Source organism: Urocitellus parryii, chromosome 6, assembly GCF_045843805.1.
Source record: "Urocitellus parryii isolate mUroPar1 chromosome 6, mUroPar1.hap1, whole genome shotgun sequence".
Classification (NCBI taxonomy): Eukaryota; Metazoa; Chordata; class Mammalia; order Rodentia; family Sciuridae; genus Urocitellus; species Urocitellus parryii.
Window position 1 is genome coordinate 184658407 of NC_135536.1, and position 19381 is coordinate 184677787.

General features: G+C 53.5%; 1 protein-coding gene across 1 annotated transcript in view; it reads right to left on the reverse strand.

Moving 5' to 3' along the window:
- Nucleotides 1-10597: 10597 nt before the first annotated feature.
- Jph2 (junctophilin 2) overlaps nucleotides 10598-19381 on the reverse strand; it is a 62444-nt gene continuing 53660 nt past the window's right edge. The window contains exons 3-6 of the mRNA XM_026383251.2: nucleotides 17869-17987; nucleotides 15842-16563; nucleotides 14998-15092; nucleotides 10598-13785 (exon numbers count right to left, since the gene is read on the reverse strand). Coding sequence (XP_026239036.2) covers nucleotides 15012-15092; nucleotides 15842-16563; nucleotides 17869-17987 — 922 coding nt within the window. The 3' untranslated portion in view covers nucleotides 10598-13785; nucleotides 14998-15011. The remainder of the gene's footprint in view (nucleotides 13786-14997; nucleotides 15093-15841; nucleotides 16564-17868; nucleotides 17988-19381) is intronic.

Genomic DNA, 19381 nt, shown 5'->3' on the forward strand with positions numbered 1-19381 from the left:
GCATGTGTTCCACGCATACACCTTGCACTGGCTCACCACACACGTAGCTGCATGCACAGGCGTCATACACATGCACACTGTGTTCACACCTGCACTACGTGTGTAAACACACATCCCACGTGCACACATGCCCTACACACCCACCCACAGGACACATAAGTGCATCTTGCACAAACATGCCCATCATGTGCACACACACATGCCCACACACGCTCCACACAGCCGTACGTACTGGTGTACAGCACACGCGCACACACGTGTCAACAAGGGGATTCTCAGGCCTTAAGAGTTTGAAAGAACTCATTTGAGAAAAAGCTCTGACATGCTAGCATAGAGCTGGGATTTTTTAAAAAATCACTCTACATGCCAGGTATTACTCGACTCTGCTTCTCAAATTGTCCCAAACCAGGAGCCCACCAGAGGCTGGAGGGTGGGTGCAGAGGGAGGGTGCAGTGGGCGGGGCGGGAGGGTGTTGCCCTCACAGGGGGATGGCCGTGGCCATCATGTCTCTTCTTCAGGGAGAGTAGGCACCGGGAGCCAATGAACCTGGGTCCTTAGATGGTTCCCCCACAACCCTCATTACCACCATGTCCTCTCCACACCGAAGCCCTTTCCGGGTGCGGTGCCCTGGACAGGAGGGGCCAGGCCACGTGGCAGCACCAGTTCCTCCACCTCGTGGAAGTTTGCACCTGGCTCACCCTGGTACTGGTGCTCCTGGTCGGTCCATTTCCAAAGCCCCAGGAAACTCAGAACCAGGGCTCTGCTCCCTAGTGGCTCTGCCACCCCTCAGGCCTTGGAGTCCCCGCTGGGTCCCCAACGGCCAGTCAGCCAGTGGCGAGTGAGCAAAGGATCATGTGGAAGTTCTGGGGAGCAAGGCCTGGAGGTTCACAGGTCCCTGCTTCCCACTTTCTGGTGGCCGTTGAGAGTCTGCAGGGTGAGGAGATAGAATTTCCCAGAGAAAATGCACCTGGGGGAAATGCAAGTGGGTGGCACTCACCAGGGCAAAGTTTCCTGCCACACATGGCCAGAGAGGTGGGGTACCTGCCGGAGGTTACATCATTTGCACGGCGCTGAGAATTAAGGAGACACCTGTCGGAACCCGATGGCCTCCCTCCCAAGTTTCTTACACACACAGGAAACGAGACCCTGAGGCCGAGCTCTCGGGCACCAGAGCTCCGGGCCTGGACTCACAGGAGCCCGGATCTGCCTTCTACCCACAGCCCCGAAGTCCTCATCCCCCAGGCTCCCGCATCTCAGGAAGGTCAGGAAACACTAGGCTGGACAGTGGGGGGAGGCAGGGAGATGGGGAGGAGCAGATTTGAGGCCTTGGTGAGACTTTGGGAAACTTGGAGGCCTGGGGATGCTTGGTGCAGGGCCAAAGTGTCCTACACACAATGGCCGCCCCTCAGGCATCGACGCAATGACTTTGGCTCCATGTACCTTAGGGACATGCAGCATTTGGGAAAGGATTTTGTCCCACCTGCTTATCAGTTTTCTAGGTATTAAGATTTGTTTTTTTTTGGGGGGGGGTTGGTATTTTTGGTACTGGGGATTGAACTCAGGGACACTTAACCACTGAGCCACATCCCCAGCCCCCTTTTTTTTTTTTTTTGTATTTTATTTAGAGACAGAACCTCACTGAGTTGCTTAGGGCCTCCCTAAGTTGCTCAGGCTAGCTTTGAACTCCCAATCCTCCTGCCTCAGCCTCCTGAGCCAAAGTATCAATGTTTATACAGAACATGGTGAATTGTTGGGCATATTTATTTCTGCAAAATGATTTCTACCCCGTAAAGTGGACCTGGGGCACGATCACTGTCCTTTAAATGAAGGAAATCAAGGGTGGTGGGCTGTGGGCACAGTTCTAGACAGGATGGCTTCGTTTTCACTGTGAATTCCAGCAGGGCAGGACCAGAGAGGCTTTAAACACAATGGAGGTTGCACAGTGTCTGGGAAGAAGCCCAGACTGTGGCACAGACTGTGGGTTCACTTCCTGGCTGTGACACCTGGGAAACCGTCTGCTTGAAGATCGGTTCTCTTCATGTGAAAACCTGTATTGGTCATAACCACAGTTCAGCCTAACAATTAAACGAGTGGGGGAACGGGACGAGCTAAATGGAACGATTTAATCAGTGCTGTGTGCTTGTCTTTCTCCAGGCCTTGCTCTTCCCATCTGAAGAATGGGGATACTATTACATACCACACACAATGGGCATTAGGATTGCCAAGGGATGGCATGTGCAGAGGGTCAACAACCCAATGCTTGTTGACTATTATGTCGTCGTTTTTTTTTTTTTTAAGATCCTGGGCTGAGCATCAGAGACTGCTGTAACCCTGAGTCTCTCTGGCCTGCTTCGCTCTGCACACGGGAGTGGAGGTGCCTCTGCCCTCTCCTGTGGTCTTGCTCTAGAAAGCCCCCCACCCCACCACCCACCTGTCTGTCTCTAATCCCTGGATTTCCGGGGCTTGCCCTTCTGCCATGAGAGCCATGGAGGAAGGCTGCCCCCCAGAGGATGGCATTCAATATGGACAGGGGTTCGTTGGCATTCACTCAACAGGTGTTTGATAATAGCTGTACTTAATGCCGAGACAAAGGGAGAAAGAAGAGAGCAGGCCGGTCCCCACCCCCTTGGACCTGCTCTTAGCAGGAGACACAAACATTAACCAAGAAAATACACTTAAGACTGCAAGTTGTAGCAATGTCAAGGGCCACACGAGGACTGTGAGCAGAATGGGTGGCCGAGTCAGCAATGGGGGAAGGTGGGCAGGTCTCCTCTCTGGGCATCCCAGCTGCCACCTGCCAGCCTCCCTCATTGTTACTGAGCAAAGTCCTCTGCCTTCTGTGGTGAGGGGTCCTCTCTTCTCGGGGTCCATCTCTTCCTCTCTCTTGCTGTGCTTCTTCGTTGTGGTGGATGAGAAAGGGCGCGCAGGGAATCAGTGCCGGGCTCTGCAGATGCCTCTTCCCTCCCTTGTGCCAATGGCCGGCTTGACTGGGCCATGTCTGGACCCTCACAGACGGCTCCACTGTGCTCCAGGCTCCAGGTGGCCGCCAAGTGTCGAAGGTCCTATCTTTCCTATTTCCTGGCACGTGGCTTTCTTCCCCTTCTCTGGGAACTTCTGGGTTTCCTGTCTATCCTCTCTGCCTTCAAGCCTTACAGGGACACGCAGCCTCTTCCCCTCCGATGGCTGCTCCCGCCCAGCTGCTTTACTCCTAGACCATAGCTGAGAACTTAAAAACCAAGAGTCTGGCTTCTGTGTGCTCTTGTTCATGAAGAAGCCATAGTCCTCATCCCTAAGAGTAAGCGTTCGAGGAAACTAGGGCATCAGTACCTCCCTCTGGGCTCCTGTCTCACCCTGGGGAGAAGGGGGCATGGGAGGTGCCCAGACCCCTGCATCTTCCTGCCTCAGGCTGGCTCCAGGCCCCAGACTCCCAGCTCAGTCCTGCTGACACCCAGCCCAGTCCATCTTTCATGAAGACAGTGCATTATTCATCTACTCGAGCTGTCGTCAGGAAATGCCGCACCCTCTGGGCTTCAACTAAAGGAATTTCCTTTCTTTCCTTTCAGTTCCAGAGGCTGCAAGTTCAAGATCATGGTGCCAATCAGGGTCGGTTCCTTCTAAGGTCTCTCTCCTCGGCTTGCCGATGACACCCTCTCACTGTGTCCTCACTTGGTCATCCATCTGGGCACCTACCCCTGGTGGCTGTGTGTCCAAATTTCCTCTCACAAGGAAACCATGCAGCTTGGACTCAGCCTATTCTAACAGCCTCATTTTAACAGGACGGATAGGCTCTGTATGGGTGCAAAGAGTCACCGGGTCCCTCTTCTGGGAGGATCCTGTGAAATAGAATGTGCCACACCTCCAGCCCGCCACTGCTCATCCCAGGGAATCCATGCATCTGGTCAGGGGCTGTGCATGCTTTCCAGAGCAGAAACGGCATCCCCTGGTAGATCAAGTGTGGGCAGTGCAAGGAGGGCCACCTGCCCACACCCCTACCCCTGTGTCACCTTTCCCAGGTGCCTTCCCGTACCTCCAAGCTTCCCCTCAGGTATTTTCCTTAGCTCCTTTGACTCCAGTCCACAAAATGTCATTAGTATAAATGGAACCAGGAAACTATTATCAGCCCAAGTAGAGTTGCAAATTCAAATGTCATCGGTGCCGGGCAGGTGACAGGAACAAAGTGTGCTCAAAACCACCCTCCTCACCACAAACAGACAAAAGCCCACACGGGCCAGCTAGATGCCGCCTCTGAGCATCTCCATTGTGATCCCCCACAAGTGTCTGGTGAGGGGTGGGCTTTGAAGACAGACACTCAGACCTGGTTTTGAACCTTAGCTTCTTATCTGTGTGATGCAGTCCTGTCTCAACTCCTAGAACTATAGTGAGGAAGATATGAAATGAAGTGTGTGAAATACAGGGTGCAGGGTCCGGCATGCAGGCAAACACTTAAATGAATAGTAGCTATTATTGTTGTGAGAAATCAGGAAGTAGTGACAATGATTTTGAAGAAGTCGTCTCTTCTAGTGCAAATTTATGACAGCGCTCATGTGTGAAGCAGTGGCACCTCTTGGTGGTCAGAGGTGAGAACTGCAGGGCAGTGCAGCTGGCCTAACAGGTTAGTAGCCCAATAAACCTTCAAGGTCAAACTATGGGTTTGTATCCAGATCTGACACAAGCAAGCAACACCTCCATACTCAGCCTCCATATTCACCCTTACCAATGATTATGGCCTCATTAAGTGACACTGACAATTTAACATGACAGGATTATATCACATGACACGCAGTGAGCCCTTAATAAGTGCTAGCTACGATCCTAACCTGACCTTAGCAGGCCTCCAGCATGTTCCTAGGCTCAGAATTTCCCTGGTCCCTCACTACCAATGTCCCTTCCTCTGCTGAGCAGGTGAATCGGGTGGGCATCCAGTTATTATTAATTTATTGGGAGATAGCAGAGAGGGCTCACTCTGGATTGGAGCCCCTGACCTAAAATATAGAGCCCCTGAAGGCACCTGGAGCTTCAATGGAGCAAGATATTCCTTTGGATTGCCCTATCAGTGCTTCTTTTTTAAATTAAAAATGCCTGGGATCCAAATAACACAGGAGGCCATCACAATTTTGAGGCCAGTCTGGGCAACATAGCCAAACTCTGTCTCAAAAAATAAATAAATAAATAAAAGAAAGTTCCCTACAAGGATGCCTGTATTAGTCACAAAGACCAAGAAAGGGTGAATTCATCATCTATTCCCCCCCCCCCAGAGAGGAGGGCCCGGAGTCACTGGGGATGGGGGACACTCTTGTCATTACCTCCAGTTGGCTCCTGGGCTGGGCACTATAAACCAATCATCTCACCTATTCATCTGGCCATCCCTGTGTCATAGGTAAATGATTATCTGAATTTCACAGGTGAGAACACTGAGGCTCCCCAAGGTGAGTGATTTGCCCAGGGCTAGATAGTGGGGGAGCCTGGGTGGGAAGCAAGCAGTCCAAGGCTAACTCTTCTCTGTGGTTGGTATTTGTCCAACAAAGAGGCACCCCTTCCACTCCCAAATCCAGGTGGCTGCAGCTATTTCTCTGATTGACTAAGATCTATCCCAGTAGCCCCCTCAGACCGATCAGAAATGAACAAAAATTCCACCAACACCAGTGCATCCTAATAAATGCAGCCAGTTGTGTGTGTGACTGGTCATGACTAGCTGGTGGACAAGCCTTTGCTTTGGAATAGCTGGGGCCTGACCAAAGAATTCTTGCTTTTAAAATGACCTATTTTTTTATTTAAAAAAATTAAACCTTTTTAAAACAAAACAACTGAGGTCTAAATTACATATTCAAACATGCCCAGTTCCGAGAAGCACAGATGGATTCGTTTTGACAAATGCAATGTCACCACCATCCCAGGCACAATCCATAGCCCAACGCCCCAGAAATTCCCTCCCACCTCTTCCCGCTGATCCCCAGGCCCACGGCCCCAGGGAAACCACTGTTCTGGTTTCCTATCACTTTCAGCTTGATTTTGCTTTTCCTAGAATTTCATATAAATAGATGCATTAGTAGGTCCCGTGTAGACATATGCCTTTTTTTTTCACCTAATATAATGGCTTTTAAATTCATCCATTTCCCGTGACTTGTTCCTGGCTATTCCTGAGTAGGATGCCATTGTCATGGGAAGAGCACGGTCTGTGTTCCATTTTCCTGTTGATGGTCATGTGGGTGTTATTAGTTTTGGGCAATGATGTCTAAAGCCTCTGTGAACATCCCTGTTCGTCTTCTTGAACATACATTTTCAGTTATTTTGATGTGGGATTGAAAAGCCTGAATTGCCACGTAGGTATACTTTTACCTGCCAAACCGTCTCCCAGAGCAGAAGATGCAATCTGGCCAATTCATTTTAACTCCACATGTGATAAGCCAGGACTACCAACTGACCTCCTTACCAGACAAATGACCGTGTGACTAACTAGCTGGTTCTGGGGGCTGGAAAGGCTTCCAGAGACAGGAAGGGCAGTGATCAGAAGCAAGAAACGAGATCAGGGAAGGCTGCTCGCGCTCCCCTGGCGAGCTTCCGAAGCCAGAAGCCTTCTGAAGGGTCGAGGTCCCCAGTCCCATGATGGAAAGGAAAATCCTGAGTTGTCTTGAATTTAATTACAAAGGCTAGAGAGTGGGGAGGGAAAGTTAATCAGTTAGCAGATGCTGGGAAACCACCCACAGACTCTGCTGCACAGACCTGAATGTATGTGAAACCATGACCTAAGTCCATGGAGAACCAGGCGGCCGCGCCCTGTTTTCTCTGATGCAACCGCTGAGCTGAGCCTGCAGCACGAAGCCACTGAAGCCACTCCTCGTGGCCTGCCCCAGCCCAGAGCTTGCCCTGCTTCACACCATCTGCCCCTCTTAGCTTTCGTCAATGAAGTTTTGCTGTAGACACCTTTTCCTCCCTATGTTTTATAGAAATGCTCTCGGCTCCAGGTCTGGAGTCTTTTCCTTCTGCTGCCTGGCCCTGCTCCTGGTAGTTGTGGGAACTTGTCCTGGGACCTGGTCTTTTCCTTTTCTGATTGGCATTGCAATGGCTCAGTTGCAGAGACTCAGGTCCCTGGGTCTCCAGAGATGTGATTGACCGGCCTTCGGGGGAGACCGCCAGCCAGATGCTCCTTCAGCCCCTGGAGTAAGAACCTGAGGATGGGGCTGGGGATGTGGCTCAAGCGGTAGCGCGCTCGCCTGGCATGCGTGCGGCCCGGGTTCGATCCTCAGCACCACATACAAACAAAGATGTTGTGTCTGCCAATAACTTAAAAAAAATAAATAAATATTTAAAAATTCTCTCTCTCTCTCTCAAAAAAAAAAAAAAAGAGAGAGAGGAGAGAGAGAGAGAATTAAAAAAAAAAAAAAAAAAAAAAAGAACCTGAGGATGTCCTGAGGCTTCAAGTGGCCAGGGGAGGTAGGAGGAGGATGCAGGTCCTCTCTGGTGCTAAGTCCTTTCTGGTGTGAGGGAGTCAGCGGTGGCCGTTGGATGTGTTGTGGCATGTTTAGCAGATCTCCAGCCTTCAATGACAGTGTTCCCCATCCCACCCCCAAGGTGTGTCATCCATAGAGGTTGTCCAGTGCCTCCAGAGGACAAAGATCATCCCTGTGTTGAGAACCACTGGGTTAAAGCAAGTCCTAAGACTAGCCCAGGTTCACAGGGAGGAGACCACAGAAACACAGAGATTCCTGGAAGTTCGCTGGGGGCCACCAAGGGACCTTGCACCGCTTCCAGATCACCTCCAGCTCACTTGGGATCCGCTGGACCCTTATTTTGAGGTCAACTTCTCCACCTGATGAACTGAGCCCCAGGTAGGTCAGAAGCTGCAACTCGAATCAAGTGCAGAGTGATCCTGTGACTTAGGGTCCTTGGTCACATTGGCTGTGGATCTGAGCTGAAGGATTCAAACCCCCACGCAGCTCCTCCCCATACCAGGTCAAAAGTGTGGGGACACGGTCTGAAACCAGGCCATCTGCCTGGTGGTTTGGGGAGTCAAAATTTCTAGAGCAAAAACATGAGCACATAAGAGGCAGTCAGGGGACCCCGAGAAACAGGAGCCCTTAAGATAAAGGAGGTGAAATCTCCCCAGCAGGGGAAATGACACAGGCAAGCTAGATCTCAGGCTCATGAGGTTCACAAACACCAGAAAATGAGGAATTAAAGAGCAGCCCAGTCTCGAAGGCTTTAGAATTAAGACAACGCGGGCTGGGGATGTGGCTCCAGCCACCCTCCTCCCCGCCCCACCCCCTGCTAACCGCCACTCTCACTTATCGCCATACATGGAGGCAACTTTGTAAACATGGACTTGTATACTGTATTCTTTCATGTCCGGCTTCCCTTTTATACATTTCATTTTAAAAGATTCACTCCTCAAGTTGTGCACATCAGTCATTTTTACTTTTTATGGGTGTGAACTATGATAAGAGTAAGTTTGACTTATGAAATGGTCCTAGGTTGGATACTGCTGTTTATGCCCCAGTGCCAGAACCTCCCCTCCCACCCACAGCATCCCCCGCCCTTCTCCTTCCCCCAGAGCTCTGACCGCCATCACCCACACCTGGAGGGAATGTCCTGCCTCTGTCCAGCAGTCCCCCAGGGCTGACCTTGACTGTTCAGGCTCTGTGATGACATACTGACTTAGAAATTACTGAAGCCCGGCAAGGTGGCATACAACGGCAATCTAACCTTAGGAGGCTGAAGCAGGAGGATCGCAACTTTGAGGCCAGCCTCAGCAATTTAGTGAGGCCCTATGCAACTTACTGAGACACAGTCTCAAAATAAAAAGTGCTGGGGATGTGACTCAGTTGTAAAGTTTCCCTGGGTTTAATTCCTAGTACCAAAAATAAATTTTTAAATTAAAAGTTAAATTATCGGAAGAAGAGTTGCCTTTTCTAATTGCACCCTGGCCCTGCCTGGCTAGCTGTGGCCATCAGTGCCCTGTTCCTTTAAGGGCTGCCTGGGTTTTGATGCCATCGCTCCAGCTGAAATGGCACAGCTGGCTCAGCCAGGATGGGATGTTCGCTCCCAGCTGTGTGGAGGGAGTGACCCCCTCCTCAGCACAGCGGTTCTGCCGCTGGACTCTGAGTTCCTGGTCCTGCCCTCCGAGACCCCTGAGTTCTGCCCCAACGTGGCCCCTACACTGTTTCACTGCTGTCCCTTCCTTTCCCCCAGGGCTGCCTCCAGATTTGGGACATGATTTGTGTTTTGAAAAGGAGCCTGTCTGCTGGGGATGTGGCTCAAGTGGTAGTGCGCTCGCCTCGCATGCATGCGGCCTGGGTTCGATCTTCAGCACCACATACAAACAAAGATGTTATGTCCGCCGAGAACTAAAAAATAAATATTAAAATTTAAAAAAAAAAAAGAAAAGAAAAGGAGCCTGTCTCTCTGGGGTTGTGGCTTGCGCACGGACAGCGTTTTCTGGTCAAGTAACTACGAGGAGTAAAGTCAATCGGTAAATATCGGTCAGTGATTGGTGGAGCTATCAAAGTATCAGTCAGCTGTGCCGCGTGACAAGCTGCACCCAAACTTTGTGAATTCATACAACTATTTATATTGCTCACAGTTCTTGAGGGACTCTGTATTCCTACATTTTTCATTAAGAAAATGCTTAAAGCAAGCTAACTTTATAAAGAGTTTATGTAGCTTGAAGTTTTGGAGGTTAAAGATCAGGCAGCCTCATTGATTTGGCCTCTGGTCAGGTGGCTCTTTGGCAAAAGCACATGGAGGAGTGAGTGTGAGGTGAGAGGTCGCGTCCTTACACAGGAAGCCAGAGAGCTCTTCTGGGGTTGGGTGTACTCACAACACCTGATTTTATAAGAGGTCAGGGTCCCCCGAGGGTGATCTTGTTGCCTTCCAAGGGCGGCTCCCACAACGACCTATGGGCCTCCCCAGGCCTCCCTCCTAAAGGTCCCAAAACTTGACCACGGCCACCGGGGACCAGGCCTCCGACACATGAACCCCTGGAGGACCGAACACGTCAAAACCTGCTTCCTTCCAAAGCTTCTTGTGCCCTGGTGTCCAGTACATGAGTCCCCTGCAGCGCCCTTAGTGGCCGTCTTCCCTCAGCTGGTTTATTACCAGTGATTGGGTGCGCTCACCTCCTGGCTGAGGGAGGTCAGTGGAGAGTAGAGGCTCCGGGTTCTGGTCCCAGCTCTGCCCTTCCCTCACCATTGTACCTGAACCAATCACTCCAGCTCTCCCAGCCTCAGTTTCCTCATCTGTAAAATGGAGGGGCTAATGTCCACACTATGGAGCTACTGCAAAGTGAAAAGAATAGCGCATTGATTGTGCGCTCACACACACGGTGCTGGGCTTTGTTCTAAGCACTTCACTCACATGGTGATAATCACCCTGGGAAAGAACACTAAGAAGGTTGCAGTTGGGAAGAGGCAGAGGCGGGATTCAAACCAGCAACCTGGCTTCAGAGCCCACGTGCTGAGCCACACTGCTGCTGTTCTGCCCCCAGACGAAGGAAGCAAAGGGCCCGGCCCAGAGCTGACCACGGAACCATCCAGCAGGGGAAGCGGAGAGAGGCAGGAAAGGGGAGTTTGACCTCTGACCACAGAGAAATCGGCACAAAGAGAACAGTTTTGAGCTCTTTTAATTTCGGCAAACTTCCATTTTGCATTTTAGATTTTAGGGGTTTTTTTATTGAGTTACATAAGGGAGAGGCAGGTTTCCGTGTGGCTTTGTCAGGCTTGTGGCCTCTAAAGGTCCTCACTGGGCCTGCATCACCCAGCACAGCCAGATCCTCTGTGGGTCCATCAAAGATTATGGAACTTCCCCTTCTTGCTGCAAACCCTGCATCTGGCTCCCATAGTTCCCAGCCCCTTCCCCTTCTCTGCCCTGGAAGAGTCTGGCAAATCCTCCCCCATGGTAGTGGTCAGTGATCACGGGTCCCAGCAATGCCCACGGTTTTCCTGTGGTTCCCGCATGGTATAGAACACCTCAAATGTAACATGGCAGGGGACTGGTGAAACCTCCTAGGGCACCAGGGACCGAGGCTGGAAGGGGAGGTACCCGCCAGGCTGGGTCCTGAGCCGCTGGAGGAGCCCGACTCCATCCAACCTTACCCGATGGGGTCCAGTCCCGGCTCAGGAAGCCACCTTCTTTGCCAGCTGTCCCAGGTCATTCTAAGACAGCCCTCCCGCGCTCCCTAAGCTCTAAGCAGTCTTCACCACCCCAAATCTACTTCATTTGATCCTCACGCCTGCACTTCCTGGGAAGAAGGCCATGGACAGTCTCCTTGGCATAAGAGGAAACCAAGGCACAGAGAGGGAGGGAGGCCGGGGACACATGCCAAGCCAGAGGAGGTGCTTGGGAGAGAACCAGGGCTCCTGAGGACCCGAACATTGGGCCTGAGCCTGCCGGTGGGTGAGGGACCCTACCCTGCGGCCCACTTGCCGAGGCCACCCACTGAGAGAAGCTTAATGATAGGGCTTGTTCCCCAGCAAGCTAGAGAACCTTGTCCCTCCACAGGCTGGTGTGACTTGGGGCAGGTCCCCTCTCCTCTGAGCCTCTGTGGAGATGGCATGGAGGTCCCCTGTGACGGAGACATGCTGGGACTGTGCAGTTGGGGCCTAAGGCGATTCCACCTCTTTAGGGTTTGGGGATCCTCCATCAAAATGCAAGAGGTTGTGTGACAGGTATGGTGACTATGCTGTGACCTGATGACAATAAGGATGCCTGTCTGTCTCCCGGCTGCTCTCAACAGCTGGGTTATACGTAAGTGTCAACGTTGAATGTAACCATCACTGTCACCCAGGGAGGTGGGTGGTGTTGTTACCCCCATTCTATAGATGAGAAAACTGAGACTCTGAGAAGTGGAGAAAGTGAGCCAGGACTGGGATCCAAGGGTCTTCCTCCTCTAAGGGCAGGCTCTTGCTCCTGGATGTCTGCTTTAGAAACAGACTCCACTGTGCAAGGTCTATAGCCCCTGAGCTGTTCCTCCAGTACTGAAGCCCCTCATGGCCCCTCAAAAAGCATTACGGGAACTTTCTGAGCACGTGAGGACCTAGACCAGCAGGACCAGCTTCCCCTGCCTCTCCTTCGCCAGTCCCTCATCCTGGCCCACATGCAGACACTGCAGCTGGGCCATGGAGCCTGTGAGCAGACACAAGTTTATTATTGCACAGCCTGTAGCACCTAAGCCCCCACCCCCACACCGGTTCCAACCAGGCCCCACAGCTCTGGCAGCCACAGGCTCGTCCCCAGCACAGGACCAGACCCAAAAACCCAGAGCAATGATCTTAGAGTTGAGGCCCGGAGCCTGTCAGCCCTGAGGAGCCTTACCCCACCCCCTCATTCCCTAGGAGTCCAGAAAAGCCCAGATACAGATGCAGAGTGGTGCCCACAGCTGGCTGGGATGGGGGCGTCTGTAGGCTCCTCTCTGCAGAAGCACAGTTCAGGATTCCAGCCACGCTAGAGGCTCTGGCAGCTGGAAACGGGCAAGTGCAAAGCTAGAGGGGAAGGTTCCTAAGGATGGAGAAGGGGGAAGGGAAAGTTGTTCCAAATGACCAGGTCCTGACCTGCCCTGGGGGGGAGCCTGGCACCACACGGAGGCTCCAAGGTCCAGAGAAACAGAATAGCAGCAGCACCTCCAGCTCAGCTCGGATGCTGTGGCCACATCCTTCCCCAGGAAGGGCTTGGGTGGGCCTGGGAGCTCTTTCCCTTCTTTCTGGAGACAGGGAACCACAGCCCTTAGCCCCCAGGCCACCTCCCAGCAAGCCTGAGGGCCCAGACACAGTGTGTGAGGACATCTTTAAGGGAGGTGCATGTGAGTGTCCTTTGCCAAGCATATGGAAGGGGCTTTCTTGTGAAGACTGCACCAGGCTGATCTCTCAGCACCCACCTGAGAGTCTGCCCAGGGAAATCTGCCTCCCTTCCATGTCATGCCTCCCTGAGCCCACAGTGGCCCTGGTGGGGGAAGGGGACAAGCCAATTCATAGGGCATCATACGAGCTGTAGCTCACCGGCCCGAGAACTTCTGTACACTGACCCCAAGGAAATCAGCAGCTCTAAATGCAACTCCAGCCTCAGACACACCCACAAACAGGGGCCACCACAACGGCACCTTACCCTTCCTCCCGCCCCGCCCCTGGGGTCAGTGGCTTCCTAGGCAAAGGCTCCCATTCCCCAGGTCTCCCCCTGTGCTACTGGGCCAGGAGGGAGGCTGAGTGGATTGGTGGGAGAAGGCGGAGCACTGCATGCTGGGCTAGTCAGCTGAACTTGTCCATTTCCTCCACCATCATCCAGAACCTCTGTAAGTCAGGGCCAGCTGTGTGCTGGGTACAACCACATGGTCCAAGGGATTTCAGTACCCCCTCAGCTTCCCAGGCAACCTTGGGCCACCAGCCAGGGGACTAAGTTAAAATGGGAGGGGGGTAGGAGCAAGAGGGAGAACATCATTGAACATCAACATCCTGCTTAAGTGACTTCTTCCAAAACACACAAAAGCTCAGGGATTGGGTGACAAGGGGCAAGGAGAAGGAGTGGGTGAGGACAGGGGACAGGAGCAGATCAGGAAGCTCAAGAGACCAGGGGTCTCCCCTCAGGGCTTCCCTTGCCCCCGAGCAGAGCGCCCCTGGAGGGGTCCCAGACGTTTTACTCCTCTGGCACCCAACCCACAGCACGGCCCCGGGAGGCCTCCTTAAGCGTCTGTGGTGTGGATGTGAGCTGGGCGCGGGGCTCCAGGAGCAGAGTCTTGTCCTCTTTGGCCACCTGCCTGGCATTGCAAAAAGATGGATCATGGTGTCCCCGGAACTCCTGGCTCTGCAAAGGGACAGCAACGAGGTGAGGTGAGGGAGGGAAGAAGGGTGCTCCAAGGCTGACCACCCAGTGGGATGCTGGGCGCCTTCCCCTTCCCCCCCACCAGGGCAGCCCCGGCCCCTGGCTTTGGCACTCTGCCAGGCCTCCCCAGGCCCTGACGCCTGCCTCTGCCTATTTGAACAGGCTGTTCCCTCTGCTGTTCCACTCTTCCCTTCCTTCCCTCCCTCTCCCCCTCTGTCACTGGGCTCTCTCCTTTCCATCCTCTAAGCCATTGGTGCCTACAGGAAAGGCTCCAAAATCCCCATGAAACAGGCAGCCCACGAGCTCAGCATTTACCCCCAGGTGGACCTGCCAGCTACACAGTGATGGCACAGGGATTCCTTCCCTCTCCTGAGACTGACTACAAAACTCCAACACACTCTAAGCTACAATCAAAGAAGGGCTGTTTGGGTTGTTGTTTGTCTTGCAGGGGGAGGGGGCAGAGGACAGGGGCAATAGGCAAGAACTCTGAGAGCACTGCCAAGGCCAGGATTCGCTGTGAAGGCCAGCCCTGGCAGGGGGAAGACTGTCACCCTGAGACCAGCTCAGCCCATCCTTTTTTTAGAGGACTGTGTCCAGTCCCCAGTTCCATCATGGAGAGGAAACTGGGATGGAACCAATGGCAGAGGAAGGGCATGGGGTGGGAGGGACTGAGGTGGGGCAAGAGGGCGTGGTGCTCAGCCCTGCCCACCATCTCCGGTGGACTGTCAAGATGCAGGGATCTGGGGACAGCATCAAGAGCTGCTCAGCTTGATGTCTGAACTGGGAGATCTCCTCCGCTGTGGGCTGTGAGGATTGGCTGTCACTCCTCAGGGCAGGAGTGAGTCTCTGCTGCCTCTACAGCTCCCCCTGGAGGCGCTGCTGAGCAAATGTTGGTCCAATGAACGAATGGATGGGTGAATAAAGCTCCGCAAGTGTGCAGCTAGGGACACCTAGGCGTGAGCAAATGGGGTGGGGAGCCCAAGATCTGCCAAACCCAGGGCAGATGTGACTCCACAGCAGAATGCTTGCTTAGCATGCACAAGGTCCTGGGTTCAAGCCCCAGCACGGCAGAAAAAAATAACAACAATAATTAGCCTCAGGATGGATGCCCAGTCCCCAGTGCGTTCCTTCTCCTGTCACCCTGACCCAGAATTTCTATGGGCTCCTCCGTTTTCCTGCTTTCCCCTGCCGCACCTGGTAGACGAAGGTCAGGTCAGGAGATGGACAAAGAGGATGGCCAGGCCGATGTTGAGCAGGATCACCATGCAGATGAGGACAGTATTGGGGACCTGGAACAGTGGACAGAGGCTGCCTGAGTCCCAACAGCCTCTTCACAATCCCAGTCAGGTTACAAGTCTGGCCAGGGGCGCAGGAACTTCTAGAAAGATCCTCCTAAGAGCACCCCCTGTGTGGTCACTGTGGACCCTGGATGGCAGACTTTGGGAGCTGAAAAGATTCTTGAAAATAATTAACATAAGCCCCCAGGGTCCAGAAAGGGACATGAATATATCCCAAACCACAGAGCAGGAGAGACTCAGGCCTGGAACCCCGGGTGGCAGGCCTGATGGACTGCTGATCCCTCCTGTGTGGCCTTCCTCAGCCCTTGAGAGCCCAGCCACACTCTGTTTCTGCAGTAGTGGCGTCCAGCCTCCCAGGGATGGAAAGGTCCAGAGTCCAAGACCTGCTGGGGTCTTCCTCCACCCCCAGGAAGCCATCCCTGCTACACCCTGAGCAGATGAGCAAGCTGGGTCCCGGCACAAGTCTTCCCCACCAGCAGGTGGCCCATCCTGCCTTGGCTCAGGCTCCCTGCTCACCCTGTTCCTGAGACCTGCCTCTGTGGATAGGACACCAGGGGCAAAGATACTTACCCGGAGGTGAGGCAGGAATCTCTGCCTTGTCATTTAGGCTCTGAAGTCCTCTAGGCACCGGGACAAAGCTACACTCCAGTATTCCGCCTTCCCCGCCCCCAAATGCCCTGCACCCCAATCCTGCCTCCCGTCCTGTGGACCTCGGATGCCTCTTCTGCCCATAGACTCACCTCTTCTACCTCCACCTCCGCCTCTGCCAGCAGCGCCGCCTCCTTCCGAGCCTTCTTCTTGGCCCCAGCCTTGGTCAGCCCTCTGGCCTCAGTCTTGCGGGCCTTGGCCTTGGACTCGGCTTTGGGGACAATGGGCTTGGGCTCCAACTTGGAGGGGGCCTCGGGCGCAGGCTCGCAGACTTGGACCGCAGGGGCCTGCACGGGGGCGGTGGCCGGGGACGGTGGCGCGGAGTCGGACCCGGAGGCTTCGGGCTCGGGCTCATCCTCGAAGGGCGGAGGCGCGGGCGGCCCTGTGCGCACGGCGTAGCTGTGGTAGCCGCGGTACAGCGCCACCTCGGGATCCCGCGACGGCGCGGGCGGCGCCTGCAGCGCCTCGATGGCCATGTGTTCCGTGGCGGGGTGCGCGGGGCTGCGGCGGCCCGCGCCCTCGGACGGCGTGACGGGCCGGCTGCCCTCGCCACCAGACTCGCCGTTCCAGGCGCCCGGGCCCAGCAGGCCGTCCTTGGACGTCCCCGGCCGGGGACGCTTGGGCTGCGGGGGAGTCCCGGCCGGCGACGGCGGGCCCCCTTCGGGCCGCGGGGTCTCGCGCTCATGCAGCTGCGGGCTCTCGCGGGGCGGCTTCGGGACGCCTGCAGCGCCCGCGCCCCGCTCGGGGGGCTCCAGCAGGCTCTCCGAGTTCTCCAGGATCTCCTGCAGCAGCCGGCGCTTCTGATATTCCGGACCTGCCGAGGCAACACAAGGAGGCTGCGTGCGAACCCCACCGCTGGATGATCCTGGGCCAGGCACGTCACCTCCTGAGCCTCTCTCATTTACTCAGCCAGCACTCAGGGCACGAGCTGATACCAGACCCTGCCTGGCCTGAGCAATTTCCTAATATGAACTCGTTCGTTTTGATAACCCTATGAGATTGGTGCTATTGAAAACCTCCGATTTCCAGATGAAGAAAGAAAAGACCCAGAAAGGTTAAATCACTAGCCCAATGTCACACAGCAAAGGGCAGATGTGATGCTTTTAACTAGGACACTGGTCTCTTTACATCCCCTTGCTTGAAAAATGGGCCTAGTAATACCTATTTCATAAATAGCACTGGAAGGATAACTTTAGAAAATGTGTGCAAAATGACAAGCTCAGACCCTGGCTACCACTACCCAAGGCAAGCTAGTGACACTCTTCCTGGGCCAGCAGGGGGAGCACTGTGACCAGAAGGGACGTCTCTGGGCACAGACTGCACTCCTGGGTCTTCTATCTAGTGTCACTTGGGCTCCCTTACTGCAGTGCAGTCTGTCAGAGCCATTGGTCCTCCTTACTCTGCAGCCTCACTCCCCACCTCCTGCTGCGTGCCTCCCCATCTAACTGTTCCAAGCTCCTGTGCTTTTGGGCCTGCAGTTCTTTCCATTCAACTGTCCCACCCAGTACCACCTGGTGCAGTAGTTCTCAAAAGTGTGGCCCCAGACCAGCAGCATTGGCCCTGCCTGGTCCTCTAGACATGGGCTCCACCCCAGACCTAAAATCAGGACCTGGGGGAGGGGTGGGCCCAGCAGTCTGTGTCAAGATCAATTTTGAAGGACCTGATCTGTCACACAGCACTCATCATACTGTGTGAAATTGAGGTTTACCAGTTGCCTTGCACGAAGTAACACAGCTGGTGAGCAGCGGAGTCAGGATTTGAACACCTGCAGCCTGTGTGCCTCACCCCATGCTGTCTTTGAGTGGCCCTGGAGCCCAGCACAGGCCTGACACACAGGCAGTGCTCAATTAGTGCTTGACAAAGTATTGAGCAGGAGCAGGAAGCCCCGTTTGCCCCGGCATCCATCAGAGACTTACCACTTCTCTAAGCTTCACCAGCCCCAACCAACAGGGACAGTCATGCAGGCAGAGATGTGTCTCCTCCGTGTCCTTTTTCATTGTCCCATACCTTGTCTGCATCATGCCTCACAGTTTCCAAAACTTGCAAGCATTCATGAGCCTACTGAGTATCTCAGCTTCCCAGCAAGCAAAAAAAAGTGCCCATCGCCCAGTGGCCCTACCTGGCTGGTAGAAGTCCGGAGCCAGCTCCCTGGCCAGAGTGCGGGCAATGTTCGACTCCTGGTTGGCGGCCAGAGCAGCCTGTTCCGATGCCTCGGCTTTGGCCCTGGCGTGGCTTGTCCTAAGGAGACAATAGGGAAGAACACTTAGGGTCCCACCAGAAAAATAGTTCTTGTTTCTTCTCCCCATGCCATGCAGAGACACCTGGACCCAGCATTCGCTCACTCAGGCTGTCCATGGATATTTATCAAAGCCTGTGCCCAGAACATTTCTTCTACTTTCTGGGCACGAGAGACCTCATGTCCCAGCCTCCCCTGCAGTTAGGTATGATGGGGTAACTCTCTGGCCCGTGCGTTATGGGAAGCTCTGGTGTGTGCGCTGTTCAGGCCTGGCCATAAAACCTTTTCCCTGTTGCTGGATGCATGCAGAAGAGGCCAATGTCCCACGACAGGGTGTTTAACATCTTTTGCGTCACAGAGTCCTTTGGCAGCCTGGTGAAGCCTGTAGATCCATCTCAGAACAATGCTTTTAAAATGCACAAAATTCATGGGATTACAAAGGAAATCTGCAGTTATATCAACACACTGTCACCAAAATATTTAAAATAACAAATTTGCAACATAATAATGTATGTCCTTCTTTATTAACACATTAAACAAAATGTCTATCAGGCCTACTAACTACCATAATTTTCAAGTATAAATTAGCATAAAGGATATTTCAAAGATAACTGCAACAGTAATGTGATATGAAAATATGTATGATTTCCATTGACAACAAAGTCACAGATACTGAGAACGGTATCATGGCTTATTGCCTACTTCTACAAATGAAGAAAATGCTGAATTTTAGTTAGAAGTTGGTAAAAAAAAAAAAATAACACTTTTCCCCACCTCTAGTAGGTACTTTTGGTGCCCAGTCCAGATCCCTTTACTGGGCAAATTGCACCTGCCCCCTAGCTGTCGTGAGTGTGGGCTGCTAATGGCTCATTGCTACCCCAAGGATTGCAACCAACAGAAACCATTGTGTTCCACAAGTTTAAAATGCCACTTCCTCTACCCTTGCCCAAGCAGCCCACACCAGTGACTGGCTGACACCAATCAGCCTCCTCTCACCCCAAGAGCAACCCACTGCAACCCTGGGGCACAAATCCTTGCTCCAGAGGCCTCAGCTTTAGGCAGGGCTCCAAAGGAGACCACAGGCTCGCACAGCTCCTTCCCCGTCCCTCCTGATGCTCCCACACCTCTTTCCTGGAAGCATGCCCTCAATAAATCTCTGGCTCAGGAGTCCCCATCTCATGCCGTGTTTCTAGGGACTGTAACCTAAAACACCATTCAAGTTCATGGACCCTCCACATTCTACCCAGAGAATCCCTGGTGGACTCCAAATTAAGAAATGGAGTGGAAGGAACCCAAGTGCATAATTGACAGCCCCTCCCACAGTCCTACACTGGAATGTGACAAGAGCAGCACCTGAGATTTGAGAGATGTCTGTTTCAGCTGCCAGTTTAGCTAC